The 16583-nt window shown below is 36.2% G+C and overlaps 1 protein-coding gene across 1 annotated transcript in view; it reads left to right on the forward strand.

Moving 5' to 3' along the window:
• The window catches only part of LOC118742424, a gene marked incomplete in the record, with an annotated part of 111171 nt that overhangs the window by 57847 nt on the left and 36741 nt on the right, over positions 1-16583 (forward strand). Inside the window, 1 exon segment of the mRNA XM_036474488.1 lies at positions 5251-5914. Coding sequence (XP_036330381.1) covers positions 5251-5914 — 664 coding nt within the window.

Raw genomic sequence — 16583 nt, forward strand, 5'->3', positions numbered from 1 at the left:
ATTATGTAGTAAAATTATAACACGAATTAAACAAGAAAAGTAGATAAAATGTAAAATTTTGTTCCCAATTGAATGTACAAAGAAATTTCAAACCATTTTCGGGTCCTTCAAATGTTCTCGGATCGCCACCACACTTCACACGTAATTTGTCTAGATCTAAAAGACCAACAATCAGGCCGGCACACTTTAAAAAGTCAATTTCGCAAAATAAGGACGCCTCTAATGTACATATACATCTATCCCAGTCCTTCACCAAATTCTAAAAGTAAGTGTGTAAAATATTTTCGAGTATATACTTAATATCCCAAACTGATAAACTTTAACGTTTTATGCCTCAGCTGTGCAAACTTTTGCCACTTTTCATCATACAATAAATTCAACAAATTTTCGAAAGCGAAAGGTAAGCTATTAAAATCGTAAATTCAATGATCGGTGAGTGAATACCAGAGAAAAATGATTGGCATGAAAATATGGAGAAGTTAATATGAATGAAACCATTGACAGCAAAAGTAATATATTTATGCAAATTCGACAAGTGTAAGTGTGCGGAAAGTAAAATTGAAAAAAGATACGCATGCGTAAAGTGGCTGATTGGTCAGTGTGTAAATGGCAAATCTATGTTTGGCTAATTTGCATACATAGTTTTAGGAAATTATTGCACCTTTTCGAGTGTGTGCGTGTATGTAGTAGTATGAGCATATACCAAGCAAAAATTTTTGAAAATATTATAGATACTTATCTAGATTTCGGCGAGGCTAACAAATATTTTACGTTATGTTACTCCTATCGCCCTAGCGTGCTCATCCATGCGCACAACATATTCATGCGTTATATTTTTGTGGGGTCATCCCAAATTCATAAGATTCCCAGCTTCGCCTTTGGTGCACCTAGCTTGGGTCTTTCTTGGGTCCTTTTTGGCTTCCTTGTAAAGTAATTGAAACATAGAGTCCCGCTCCTAGTTTATTAGGAGTTGCTTATAGGCAGGATAGAAAGGCGCCAGCTGGCTCATGTTCTGCATCTCAAAGCATGCTGACCTTAGCTGGAACAAGGTTGTGTGAGTGAGCCGGCGTTGGCTCCTCGGATGGAACTCACGGCAGAAACGCTTGGTGCGTATCTCCCATCTGTCACAAAGTTTTCCGTTCTTCCATCTGTGGGCACAAAACTGCCTTTATGAATGCGGATGCTATTAACTACCATGTCCCATGCCGTGGCGAAGTCGGTCAGCTTCTCTCCGTTGTGGGGGCTATTGTCACGAAGGGCGAATTTTCTGACTGCTGCGCCAAATGTGCATTCTTTGCTCTCCGAGTAGCGCTCATATTCTTTTTCCAGGCGTTCGGAATTATTCTTTGATTTAATTTTCCTTCTCTTTCGGGACGTTGACTAATATGAATGCCTAAATGTAGCTTTTATGCGGGTTGTGGTACACTGAGGGGGGAAAAAATAGTAAGATCAAACAGAAATGTGGTTGATCTTACTGCAAACGTCAATGTAATTACTGTATAGCGGCAAATATTCAATTCAACTACGCGTATATTAACATGGAGCGTTCGTTTTGAAAAAGCATACGTGAAGTCAATAATCAAGATAAAAACCAAAAAAAATATTTAATTTGCTTGTTATATTCCGTGCAATGGAATTCGAATCCTTACCTCTGGAAATCAACAAAGCGTCTGTGAGGTGCAAAACGAAAGCGTTTTCAAACGAAACATAATGACTTTGAAGTGCTTTAATCCAAATGTATTTTAAATTAGTTGAAATCAAATGCAGAGTCGAATAATTGACTGAAGTCTAGGACGTTCCAAGGACGAAAGTCAGATCTTCAACAAGTTGTGGTGGGTAAAAAAACTGGTTGAACGTCGATATTTAAACTAGTTTCTTTCCGTATTGGGTATGTATACTTACATATACATACTCAGATGTGGATATTTAAATATGTGCGTGCTAAATTTTGGTATGAATATATCGATTTTAAATACGACCATTTTTAAACGATAATCAAATATAAAGTATTAATTTTTACTATGCATTACTTCCCTCAGTGTAGTTCGTTCGCCGATGGGGTTGAACGTCAATACAAGTTGTCACATTGTCCGCTCAAATACCTATCTCACACGAGACTTTTTCGTCGTCTCATGACAGCTGCAAAAAAGTCCTATCTTACATGCTCCTTACAGCCATGCTCAGTCCATCGCAAGTCCTGTACTACGGTGATGTAAGCACTGTACTTTTCGAGAAAATCTAGCGTTTAAATAATAAGGTACCTACTTTAAGTGGAAGGATCCATCATGTTTTTTTGCCAAAAAAATTAGTAATGGATATGAAGAAAAAATTTCAAAATAAATATTTTCTGGGTAATAAATATTAAAATGTTACTTACCGTTGTTTTAACGAATATTGAAAAATGTTAGACGTTTTAGCACTTTTTATTGGCTACCAATTAGTACACACCAAGCGATTTATTAAAACATTAAGCACACAGATTTTATAAGAGGCAAATATCATTAAGATATTCAAATATTGACAGCGATTAAAATGATTAATTTTATGCTGCTATTAACTGAACACAAAATTACACACCTACACACATACACCAATGTACGTATGCATACCACGCTAACTTAAATTTCAAAATAGGTTGGTTACAAAAAGTGAAAGGAAGGCCGCCTTGGCGCTTACATTTAATGGCCTAAAAAGGCGAAATGCGAAATGTAGAAAATTTTTAATTGCTTGATTTTACGTTTTTTGCTGGTTTTCTCCAATATTTGCAGCACTTAAGTTTTTAATATACATATGTATGTATGTATGTACCTACATAGATTTGTATGAATGGCTCCTCTAACGCCCATTCATCAGCACCGGTAGACAGCAAATTCAAGGGGCTATCTGGCAAAGTTAGCGAAGCATAAGTGCATAATCATAAAATTTCAAAGTAATGCTCTGCTGAATAATTACAAATTTATTTCTAATGAGCATAGTGAGAGAATTGCAAATCAAACAAAAAAAATAATGGAAAAAGAAAAATTACCCATAAATAAGCGCAAAGAGGCGTTAGAAAGAAGAATCAACAACATGCCATAGAGAGAAAGTTGATAAAACGGGTGCGGACATCACCATATATGCGCAATGAGATTGCTGGCCAAAAAAAAAAAAAAAAAACAACAATAAAAACAAAAGGCGAGAGCAGTAGCAACACTAACAAGCGTAGTAGCAACAGCAGGTTAGCCAATTCTTGTTGCTGCTGTTTGTTGCTGGCTACATCCACTGACCATCCAACCACTCGCTTCACAGCGCCCAAATGTTCATGTTTCGCGGCGCGTCACTGACCAAATACAAATTAACCAAAAACACGCAAGCGCAACCCAATCTCAAGATGTTAGTTTGTTGCGCGCAGCTGCATTTATGTAGTTAGAGCTGGTCGCGCATGCGCCACACCATCCATTTATGTACCAACTTGTAAACTGTACTTGCACGCTTTTATGTTCATTTGTACAGACTCATAATCAAAATGCTATCAAATAAGTTAGCAAACAGAATTTTTCATTTGTCTCGTAAAAATGTCCGCGTTCAGCTGAGTCGACAATTGCGAATATTGTGCTCGTTGTTGGTGTACCTGTGTTGTTGCCACATTATGTGCACATATGTAGCGTGCAACATGTGAGCATCAACATGTAAAATATATGCAGTCGAAATTTCTGGTTGCTGCAACATAGCTGCTGCCTGTGCCAAAAAAGGAAATTTTATACGCAAAAAAGAAACTAAGCGAAGAACAAACAAATTTGTGTAATGCTTTACGTTGCTTCGCTTTCAAATGTGGAGAATTCTAATTTTGCTATTATTAAAAGTAGAAAGTATCCGTGGTATGCGATTTTATAAAATGCAGTTGGCTGCAGCGTAAACGGGTTACCTGTTGAACTATTTGCAGCAAATTTGTTATGCTTTCATTAAGATTTGGCATAAAATTGTATCAAAGAAACAGTCGTAAGGTACAAAAAAATTGCCGAAAATCAAAAGTATTTTCTAGGCACCTCAAAATTGCACTTTATTATTCTAAAATTAAATGGACTATAAAAATGCTTACCGTCCTTTTCCAAAATGTTTGAAATTTTAATGAAAATTTTACGGACCTTTTTTTAATTTGCAACCATGAGTTATGTATATGGATTTTATTGTAGTATAAACTATAAAAATAAACGAAATTAAAAAAAGGCAAAAATTACAGTACGATTTTCACTGTATGTGTATCGCGGTGACCAATTCACCTGTATCTAGCAAACTCGGTACAGTCATTACTGTGGCACCGCCCCCTAGTGACATAGAAACGATTATCTCGGTAACCGCTTAATTTATTTCCTCCTCGGTTCAATTATTTCATCAATTCTAGTAGAGCATACTTATTATCGGAAATATTTGAAATAGGGGAAAAGGCCTTTGCTCATAATTAGACTGCGGATTTTTATGCAGAAAATAAAGCCTATAAATATGTACCACTTAACACTAGGAAATTGTATACAAATTTAGATACTTTGCTTATAGTTATGTGGTACATATTTCTAGGCTCCGTATTTGCATAAAAATCCGCAGTCTACTCATAATGTAGTTTACTGAAAGGTGAAAAAAGACATTTAATACATGCGCCGGTTTCGCCCGAACTTGAATCTTTTATTTGTTTTTTTTATGCTTTATATTTTAAAATACCAGGTTTGTCTGGCATTTTCTTCTTCAGAATAGAACCAGTAATTTTTACTAATCGCCAAAAAATCCGTAAAATTTTCAAAAAATAACAGCCATTTTCAATGCACATTCCCCTAGGAATTGAATGAATCGAGAGCAGTATCTGTACCAACCTATTCGCGGATGTATTTTCACCCTGAGACTCTCCAGTACACTTCCAATCTAATCTTTCAAAATTTCAAGCAGAGGATATCGTTGGCAAAGACGTTGTCGACTTCTTGGCTTCTCTTATTGGAATCGTACATACAGACTTGTCAATAATTTATACCTACGAATGCCAAAACACTTTTTATGCCCACTAATCACTGCTGATAAAAAAGTATTCAAGTCAAAATCTGGCACTCATGAGATGCTTTATAATCTGACCCTCATATGTACATCTAAACACATATTCTGCAAAAACTATCCTAACCTAAATAATTTGCTATATCTTCTACCAAGCTTTATCGATATTTGTCATTCCGTTTATAACTTTCGTAATAATCCAACTAAAATACTTTCCTCTCACTTTCATTGCAGTACACCCGCCTGTGCGCGTGAACCTCCACCTCGGCTGCAATCGTCCTACACCTCATTAACCCATCAACAATTGTTGCTTGAAGTCACCATGCAACAACCGACCAACTATTACACACAAACCGAAAGTGAATTGCTGCAACTGGAAACGACTGGTGGAAATTTACCCGAATATGAACAATTGCAACCAGAAGCTGCGATATTGCAAACCCAAACAACAGATTATTCAGCAGCACAACAACCACTATCACAGTCACAGCAACCATCACAATCACAACAACAAACACTGCCAACAATAACGACACTTAATAATTTGGATAGTGCCACGCCCAATTCTTCCACAGCCGCCACACCTACACCGACCACGGCCAGCAACTTGGAAGCATCATCGAGTAGCACCAGCAACGGTGGCGGCAGTAGCAACAGCACGACCCCGCAACATTTTGTAGCACCGCTGCAGCGACGCTGCCAGCCGCCGCCACCAACACTGCCACTCAGTTCGATTTCATCACCGCTGCGTGCGGCCAACTACAAGACGGCTGCCTACCATCAGCACCAGCATCATCAGCAACAATTGGAATTCCAGCGAAATTCACAGTCGGACGATGATAGCGGCTGTGCGCTGGAGGAGTACACTTGGGTGCCGCCAGGCTTGCGACCAGATCAGGTGAGTGGAGCGAGGAGAAAGTTGATGAAGATAAGAAGAAAATTTTATTCGATTGGAAACGAAATTTATCATCCTTAAACATTAACTATCTTTAGCCAGTTACAGTTTTGACTGCGATTTGTGCCTTTGCAAATACTCTAAGTAGGCAAAAATCGCTGGATTTTTTTGTTTTGAATAAAATAATCCCCAAAAAATTATATTTTATTACGAACGTTCAGAGAAAAATTAGCTTCAACTTTCCAAAAAAGTCTCGGATATCACTATGCACTGCGAATTATCGGCAAATATTTGGAAAATAATTTGTTTTCAAGGTGATGCAGCATTTACCTTCTTTCATTGAATATTAAAATCTTAGTAAGTACAATGCGAATTTATACAAGGTGGTGTTGTATGATCAGCTGATTTCTTCGCCTTACATGTATTTTGTTTTTGCATTTACTGATTTGACAGCACACCCATCAAAAGCAAAAACAAAATACGTGTAAACTTTAGAGCGAATTGAGATTTGACATAATACCCGCAGTACAAAATACATGTGGTTGTTGTTGTTGTAATCTAAATTCGCCAGTAACACCACCTTGTATAGATTCTCCTTGGTACATACATATGTATGACTAGATCATATACCCTAGTGCTCCAGTATAACGAATGATATAATGTCAGGACCGTTCCTTAAACTGAAACATAATATATACATACATGTGTATTTATATACGCTTAGTAACAAGATTTATTGATTAATTTATCAAATATAATAATTTAAAGATAAAAACATAGTCAAAGAAATACAGATAGAGCTCCACACCAAAATTTTCAGGCTTTGCGGTGGTTTTATTTGGTGGAAAAGAAGTCTAATATGTTCGATTGCTTTTGAGGACGAGAAATTTAGAAATCAAGTGCTTTTTGATGAAGGCTTCTCAATAAAAACATTTTGGCCTGCTCCACATTATTTTCTTCAGACCGTTTGATGCACTTCTCAAAGTATTCGATGGTATCAACTTCCTTTATTTGTAACTGCGAGATTAAGGAATTTTTAAATGAACTGACATTACGGGCAATGCAGACGTGCACAAAATATATGGAGTTTTGCGAAAATTTTAGTACACAAATATCACGAACTAACAGAGTTTTGAACTGCACGTGCAGTTGATTTTTTTGTTGTAAAACAAAATTCAAAGCATTCGTAATACGAGATCTTCAAACTTCCAACATTCGCTACATAGAGTCAACAATGCATTGAAAAAAGTGTTCGTTATACCGAGCATTCGTTATATTGTAAATGCTTATACCGGAGCAGCACTGTATCTAAGGAATATGTTGCCGAAATTTCTTTTAAATTCTTCCAATGCTTTGGTATTTTTGAACATCAATCAAACCATTCTCGAGTGCCACTTATTAAATTTTACCTGCACTCACTCCCTCTCTATTTTCTTTCCATGATTTTTAATTTTTTTTTTTTGCAAACTAATTCGCCTCGGGTGAAAACTTCCCACACGCACTGTCCAAACTTTGTATGCGCGTCATGCAAAACCAATCATTTAGTCAGCAAGCCATAGCCACCTTGTTTGGACATAAAATCGCGAAAATGCCGTGAGGCTAACAAAAACTGTTGTTGACTTTTACGTTCTTTTTCCGAAGCAACAGACATTTATTTTTCTTTTACTTCACCACAACCATCAATCGAAAGTGGCGAGTTTTCACTTTTTTACACTTTTTCTGGCTATTTTCTACAACTCAACTGCACTCACGCTTTGGGTTCACTATGTGACATGCCGCATGCCACCAAGTTGCATAGCGCTCAAGCATGCAGTTGACCGAACATACAAAACAAAAAGCATAAAAATCGTTACCACTTTTGCTTTCGTTGCGCTGATTTTTATGAAATTTTGAGACAACACACTTCAAAGTTTTATCTGCTGCATGCAATTTTTGTTTTCTAGTTTCTTTTGTCATCAAGTGTAGTAGCCAAAGTTTGTGTTGCATGCTCACAAAATGCAATGCTGTATGTTGCAACCAAAAACGGTCTTAAATGTATTTGGCTACGTGTAAAAATTCGTGTTCATTAGACACCGTAACAAAAGCGATCGTAAAATTTTGCTGTAATAATTTTCTTTAAAAATGTTTAATTCTTTTAATGCATAGACATTTGTATGTACGTACATACATGCATGCCCACATAACTCTTGAAATACGTGAGCATATCTCGAGTAACGATAGCGATTGTGGAGCCACAATATTTATTCGCGCTGCCTGATGTTGTGCGCCAAATCGCTCTTGCTTGTACGGAAATTTTTCAACGTTTCAGCTTGTAATTGTGCTGCTTTTCCAAGATTGCAATCATTGATCTCTGATCAAAATGGTTGGTAATTAAATGTGCTTATCTCAAATCGAGCCAATCCAGGTGATTTTCACAATCTCGAATTATTGCCATGGATTTTTGGCATTACATCTTTTTTCACAGCCTTTTTAGTAAAACTGCAAAATAATTGCTTTTCAATTGGAATTAAAGTTATTTGGGGTTGATTAATGTGATTATTACTAATTCATATGTATCTTATATATATATATATATATATATATATCATATATAACTTTGTTTTAATGCATGCACTTCATTGGTACATTGCTGAGTAGATATGTATGTATGTACGTAAATATATGGCAGCGATTTAAGAGTTAGTTACTTACTTTTTTAAGGTAAACGAAATGACAGTCGTCCGTGGAAAAGAAAAAGTATGCTGTAATAAATTCAAATATGGATTGATTTATCTAATCCTTTGGTTTAGTAATTAAATATTTGGTCATTAAAAAAATAAATAATAATAATAATCGCACTTCGCTTTTTCGCTCCATTCGAATTGAAATAATTTTCTAATTTGCTTTTAATTGTTTTCGTAATTTCGTAATTCCTAACTTGTCTAAAATTTATAGTTTATGAGTAACTATAAACATACATCTCTGTGCCCATCAATTAAAGTAACCTTAATAGGTTGAGATGGGCCATTTTCCTCTTGAAGCGATATTCCATCGGGTTCCAAAATAATAGTTTAACGATTGACTAGCCAAAAATACATAGGTGTACAGCATTGGAACTTAACTACGATCGTAGTAGATTTGCTACGATTTTTGACAAAAATTAGAAATCTACTGTGCTACTCTGCATTATCCACGATCTACTGCGGTTTTCTTTCCCAAATAAGAGCACTTATTGCGGTATCTGAACTCAAAAGATTGTCTAAGTGCCGTTTTTTCTAGTAGCTTTTAAAATTTATATGGCCTTCAAACACATTTTTCGCTAATAAATTCTACACTTTTTTTTTAAATAGAAGAGGCCAAAGAGTGATTGGCTTCCAATTACACTGTACGTAGTTATGTAACTTTTTAACTTTTAAAATTTTCTAAAAAGGTGCTTTGTAAGGCCATGAAATAGTATTCAAATGTAGACAGAATGCATTTTAAGTGTTATTCTATCACGTGTTTTTTTTTTGAGATATTGGCCTACTAAGTTTTTGATTTTTATTGACTTAGAAAGTATATCTTCAGTATACTTCATTTGTTCAAGGACTACCTGAATTTATCCGACGAATAACTTTTTAGAACCCTTCAGGAGTCTTGTTTCCAAAAAAAAATTTAACTAACCAAACCACCAATAAAAGACAAATATGGAACATTTTTACGTTGATATTATTTTATAGACGCTAAATAGTATGGTTGCAGGACGCGATTAAAGGCTATTGTTATGCATAATTTTATTGTTTTAACTAAAAAAAGCAAATTATTAAGAGCCAATATACATTTAAAATATCTACTACGGAATTTTATTTTCTGCTACGCTTTTTCACTTCATTTACACCGATTTAGGCTTTCCGTAGTTCTAACCCTGTGGGTGTAGCTCCAGATGTCCTTTTAATAGAAAAGTCATAATTATATAAAAATTTTCAAGGGAACTTAATATTTTTTAATTCAAAGTCAACCCTTATAAAATCACTTATGCTACTTTATGTAGCCAGTTGGCGACAATTTTCGGATCTATACTATTTTCTATAAGTTTTGCGATTTTTGTATTTTATAAATATGTATTCTTTAACGATTTCTATCGCAATGTTTGAAATCTTCTTACTAAGAATAGGAAAAAAGGAAGAAAGGAAAAATTCCTTAATATATACAAGTTGAATTCCTACTACTTACGCCACGAAACAGCCTCAAATAAACACAAGCTATAGAAACTGACATCCAAAAAGAGGCCACACAGAGTATATACATATCAGTATGAGGCATGTTTAAGGAAGGTAGCACTTATCAACATGGGCGTAGCCAGAACGAAATTTAGGGGGGCCCTATACAAAATTGTTATTTTTTTTCAAAAACAATAACGAAGGTCTAACCCCGTCAGTGTGAGACTTTAACTCAAACTAAACCTCCTACCGTTATGTACCGTTCCCCTCCCAGTACCACCGTCAAAGATTTCGTCGGGATAATAACACTATGTGACTGATAAAGTGACAGATTGATGATGCACAAAATATATGCATACTTAGAATTTTGAATACACCCTCAAAATTCTGGACTTAAGGTATAAAAACGCCGTTTTCGTAGTTTGAGATTTGTAATTGTTCGTAACTTGGTAACCGCAACCAGAACGTACTTAAATTATGCAAAGAAAACTTTTAAACCCTACCTAATAATAACAGCACTGAAAGCTATGGAGAAGATGAACCCGAGCCCTCAGTCGATGATGACAGAGTCGCTGTTCCACCACCGGACTATGAAGAGGTACGCATTGCAAAAGCGCGCCTCAAAAACAACAAAGGTGCTGGAGCTGACGGCTGCCAGCTGAGCTATTCAAGTACGGTGGCGAGGAGTTGGTAGGTACATGCATCAACTCTTATGCAGAATATGGTCAGATGAACGCATGCCCGACGACTGGAATTTAAGTGTGCTCCGCCCAATCCACAAGAAAGGTGACCCAGCCATTCGCGCCATCTATCGTGGGATCAGCCTTCTAAGCATAGTTATTGTGTAAAAGACTGAAGCTCAGCATCAACGAACTTAGTGGGCCTTATCAGTGTGGCTTTAGACTTGGCAACTCCACCAAAGAAAATACGCTAAGTCTTTGAAAAGTCCCGTGAGAAAAAAATCTTCTCTCACGATCTAGTCGTCGACTTTAAAGCTGCTTTCTGAATTTGGCATCCCCCATAAACGTAAAATGACGTTGAGCAATACCACCGGCTCCGTAAGAATTGGGAAAGACCTCTCCGAGGCGTTTGCTACCAAGCGGAGTTTCAGACAGTGTGACTCCTTTTCATCCTATTTCTTTAATCTGATGTTGTAGAAGATAAAAAGAGCTGCAGAACTGAAACGCTCAGGAACAATCTACTACAAAAGCGTGCAATTGCTGGCTTGTGCCGATAACAAGAACCGCGAAGTCTTCTCTGCCTTTTCCAAGTTGGATAAGGAAGCGTGATGAACGAGGACAAGACGAAGTAGCTCTTATCATTAAAGAAATAGTCAGCACATTCGCGTCTTGGCACCCACGTCACTCTTGATAGTCACAATTTCTAGAAAGTAGGGAATTTCGTTTACTGGGGACCAGAAATTACACCGATAACAATGTCAGCATGGAAATCCATCGCAGAATCGCTCTTGGCAATAAGTGCTACTTTGGACTGAGTAGGAAATTCAGGAGTAAAGACCTTTTTCGACGTACGAAAACCACGCAGACGATGGAACGAAGAGCTGTATGAGCTTTACAACGACATAGACATAGTGCATCGAGTTAAAATACAACGGCTCCGCTGGCTTGGCCATGTCGTTCGAATGGACCCCGCCGCTCCAGCTCTGAAAGTAGTCAACTAGGAACCCACTGGCAGTAGCAGAAGAAGAGGGAGGCCCCACTGCGATGGAGAGACTAAGTGGAGAAGGACTTGGCTTCACTTGGCATTTCCAATTGGTCGCCGTTTGCAAAGAAGGGAAATGACCGGCGTGCTTTGTTGAACTCGATAAAAATCGCTTAGGCGGTTACAACCCCAAATAAGAGCAAGAAAGAATCGATTAGTCGACTCATTTTTACTGAAGCCAAGGTAAATTTAAAGCTATTCAGCTTTATAGTTTTTTTTATTATCTCAATTGCTAAAGCACATAAACACATACTTTTGTAGGTACATATCTGCTTAAATTTTTTCTGGTAAGCCCATTAATCATTAGTCACTGCACTTCTCAAAATAACGTTGCTCTTTTTGACGTAATTCCGCACCTGCTTCCAGTGATGACGGAAATGTCATTTCTACAGTACTCAAAGATGCCTGCGTACATGCCTTCTCATTTGTAAAAAATTCAGTTCGGCAGACCAACCAAGCGATTGATGTCAACCACTCCATTTAATTTAGTTTTCCGGCGTGATTTGAGCGACATTTTCCGACTGCGGACAACTTCAATTAATAACATTTTTTGGGAAATTTTTTGCTCATTTCAATCCTTTTTCGTTGGTGGTGTGACTTTGAAGCTGGGAGTAGTTTTGTTGTAAACATTCATCTTATACGAGTATCAATGGCCCCCCTGCTAATCTGTAGTGGCGTAAAATCTGTGGAGATTAGAGCTCGCGCAACAGTGCGACAAAAGTTCAGACATACCAACGGAAGAGTTTGGCGGCGATGGCCTGTTGAGAGACAAATACGAACACACACACACAACAGACGGACATTGTACATATCGCACACGATCTTCAAAAGTGACACAACTCAAAATTACACGTTCGCCAGAAAATGCGAAAAACTATTACTTAGCACATGCTTTACCTTAGATTTTTTTCAACAAATTACTTATAACAAAAATTTACTCTTGCTTTTTCTAATAAAAGGTAAATAAAGGCTCTGTGTACATTTTTAGGGCATAGTTTCAAAATTGCAAAATTTTGAGTTGTGTCACTTTTGGAGATCATGTGCGATATGGGCCTTGCATGCTGCGCAACAGGAATCACCTGGCCAGGAGGAGAAAGACAGATGACATATCAAGCAAACGGGTGCCTTGGGTGCAGCAGATCGTAGTTGAGTTTTTGTTTTATGGCGGCGTGCAGCTGTGATCTAAGCACATACATAGCCACATATGTAATGTATGGTGGAGTACGTGAGTGCAAGTAGTGCACTGACTTTTTGAACTAAATGCATAGTTGGCAGTCACCGATATATTTTGCTGCCGCTGCTGCTAGAGTGTTGTCAGCCTATTAAACCTGGTTGGAATTGACCAAAATAGAGTTAATTGCATAGACGCACTGCTGCTGTGGCGAATTGGCTTCGTTGTTCGGAGGGTGAAAGTATTTTGATTGCGTGTATATTTCGATTAATTTCACTGTTATTTGGCTGCCTTCTCGTTTGTGCGATGGTTCATGAGTGGGAACGAAAGTGAGACGATTTATTATACATTGAGGAAGTTTGGCGGTATCATGTTAAATGAAAGCACTGCGAGGAAAATTGTCGTGGTAATAATATGGTCATTGATTAATAGTTTAATCGAGCCAATTTAAAAGGTTCGACAATATTTTTGGCTTTTTAAAAATTGTTCAGCGGAAATTAAATACGATCAAATGTCGTAGAGGTTGAGGTCTCGGCAGTGTTTAGCATTAATAATAGCTTCCGATAGCCTTACAGCTTTTTTTTTAACTAAACTCACAAAACAAAACTTTCCCTCGACAGGCACATTTGGTTATAAAAATGTGTTCTGCGAAGAATTTTCTAAATTGGATAAAGGAAAGCGTCGTTCAAGAGCCCTAATGTTACGCCTAAAAGTCCCTATGACCAGAGTGTCCAGATTTGACGATTTCGCGCCAATTTGGCAATTTTTTTTGTATAGTTGCGCGTAAAAATTAGGAAATCGCCATTCGCGATTTTTGGCGATTTTTTCTCTTCAAATAAATTTTTTCCAATTACAAAAATATACAAAACTTAGTTTTCCACAATAGTTTTACGGAAGATTTAATAATAAGATAATTTTAAAACGAACTAAGTTTAATAATTGCGCACTACTATTGCAGAATGTGCTGAAGTAAATATTTTCTAAAAGTATGCGTATTTTTAAAGAAAATTTTTTGTACTATTATATAAGTAATTTGTGTTATATATTATTACCCTCTGAAGGTATTATATTCGTTTTTGGTTTTAAAAACTATATTATAACAAGATCTCATTTTTTAAATAAAAGATTTGTTAAATCGATTTCATGAATTTTATTAGAAAAAAATTTGCGATATTTGGCTTTTTTTCAGAAATAGCGTCTTTTTTTAAACAATCTAGACTAGGAATATTAATCCCGGGATCCCAGACAGAGATACAAATCTAAATTTTTTAAATTCTAAAGAAATTTCCTATTGAATTTGTTACCCATATTTATATTCTACATTGCATTGAATTTTTTTTTGACAATTTTCGGAATTAATCATATCTTTGAAATTACAAAGTTCTTCAAAATAAATCCTGCGGTCATAGAGAAAAAATAAAAACGTCACTCTAAATAAAAAAGTAGGTTTAAAACCCATATATTATTATTTATTTCATGATAGGAGAGCTTCTCAAACAATATAAAAGCAACTTTTTCGGTTCAAGTTGTATTCAAGTTGTTGAAAAGTAATGAATATCTAAATATCGGGACTAATTCCGGGATCCCGGGATAGTGGCAACGCCTTCCCGAAAATCGTAAAAGATCGTAAAAAGCCGAAAAATTACCATCCCTAATCAAGACACCCTATGACTTCCAGACCTGAAGTGATATGAAAATGACGTGGCTTTATTTGGGATTAGCATGCGAAAATCCACTGAGTGTAAAATTGTGAGTGTATGTAAAATTTAATAAATTAGTGTATGTAGAAAATTCTTCCCAAAACAGGGCGAGACCTGCTTTGTTGCTTACAAAAAAATTGTCTCGCTACAAATAAGGCCCACACTTAAGTACATATGTGCATATCAGTGATGGGCACACCCAAGTGCTTTTGTAAAATTTGGGTACTAAATACTCAAGTACACTTAGGTCTCTTTTTATGCGGTTTTCTTTTTTAACCATTTTTTGCAGTAGCGATTTTGCTTTTTTGAGAGGTTTTATTACTTTTTTTCAGTATGTAAGAGACAATGCTTTGATAAATAATTTATCTTTATATTCTTACATAATTCATGTATTTATTTTAATTAAAATTAAATTAAAACACATATACAATTTTTCTTATTTCATTAATGTTCAGTTTTACATAGAATAGTCGGCCTTATCAAGAGTTTCACCCGGATACCAAAAGTGAAAAGTGAACCGTGAAAAGTGAAATAAAGAACTTTTTTATGCGGACTTTTTTTATGCAATCACACGTACACAAAACTTCTGGGAGCATTTTTGATTCACTATTAAGAATGTGATAGCATATCTCAATATTCAAGTGCACAAAACTTTCGTATTTGGGAATTGCTAAATATTCAATTAAAAAGTATTTTGATATTTAGGAGTTGGTAAATACTAAAGTAGCAAATAATTACGTATTTAGGAGCTGGTTGGGTATTTAGGATCTGCTAGATATTTACTAAAGTAAAATACCCTGGTGTAAAGTACTCAGTACCCAGGAGATGCAAAATACTTCCACTAAAGTACTGAGGTTTTTAGTAGATAGACACATATACAAATAAACCACGCCACAACTTGAACTCACCGCACCTGCTCCTACCAGACCCAAATTCATCACAGCTGAACTCATCACCACGGTTACCACTTCATCAAAATTTTGTATACCACAATATTCAAGTAAAAAGGACCTAAATAAAATAAAATGTACCAGTTTTTTCCGTCCAACAAAAATATATAGAGTGACTCAAAGAAGTGATGAGTTAGCCTCCAAACAAAAATTTTCAAAAATCAACGCGACTTTTTAGGCGGTAAAGACTTGCAATTTTCTAAAGATTCAGATCAAAAAGTTTAAATTTTGATGAAAATTTGTAAAATTTTGTGTAAATTTTGAAACTGTGAGTGCTGCTTATTCAAACAAACGTGCTTCAAATAGGCCCAAAACAAACAAAAAAGGCCCACAGGCCCAAACGGAGAAAAAAGGCCTATATTTGGTACAATTGTACAAAAGTGGCAACCGTGCTCATCACACCACGCCTCAACTCGCCTCACCACAATTTGGGAACTAATTCGAGATTTTAGAGAATTTCGGAACTCTCGGTACTTAATCAGGATTTTCAAGATTTTCGAGAATACTTCGGGATTCCCGGGACTAATTCAAGATTTTGGAACAATATCGGATTTTTCGTTATAATAATCGATGTTGATGTCGATATATTTACGAATAAATTTATCGATTTTGCGATCGTTATATTTTTCGACATTGTTGTCGATATCTCTATCGATATAATACTATTGATATATTTATAGATGAATGTAGTCTCGAAAAAAAAGCAAATAGTCCCTAGAAACCTTAGAATCTCAAAGCAGTCTCGAAAATCTCGAAATAGTCCCGATAATCCCCGCAATGCTCGAAACCTTGAAGTAATCTGGAAAATCTCGAAATAGTTCCTGGACTCCTAATAATTCTGCAATCGTTCCGATAATCCCGAAGTAGTCCCGAAACCTCCGAAGAAGTTTCTGGGATTCCAATATAGTCCTGAAATCAAGAAGAAGTCTCAAAATTCCCGAAATAGTCCCT

This window comes from Rhagoletis pomonella, unplaced genomic scaffold (genome assembly GCF_013731165.1).
Source record: "Rhagoletis pomonella isolate Grant_MI unplaced genomic scaffold, Rhpom_1.0 Rhpom_scaffold_00007, whole genome shotgun sequence".
In the NCBI taxonomy this organism is placed as follows: Eukaryota; Metazoa; Arthropoda; class Insecta; order Diptera; family Tephritidae; genus Rhagoletis; species Rhagoletis pomonella.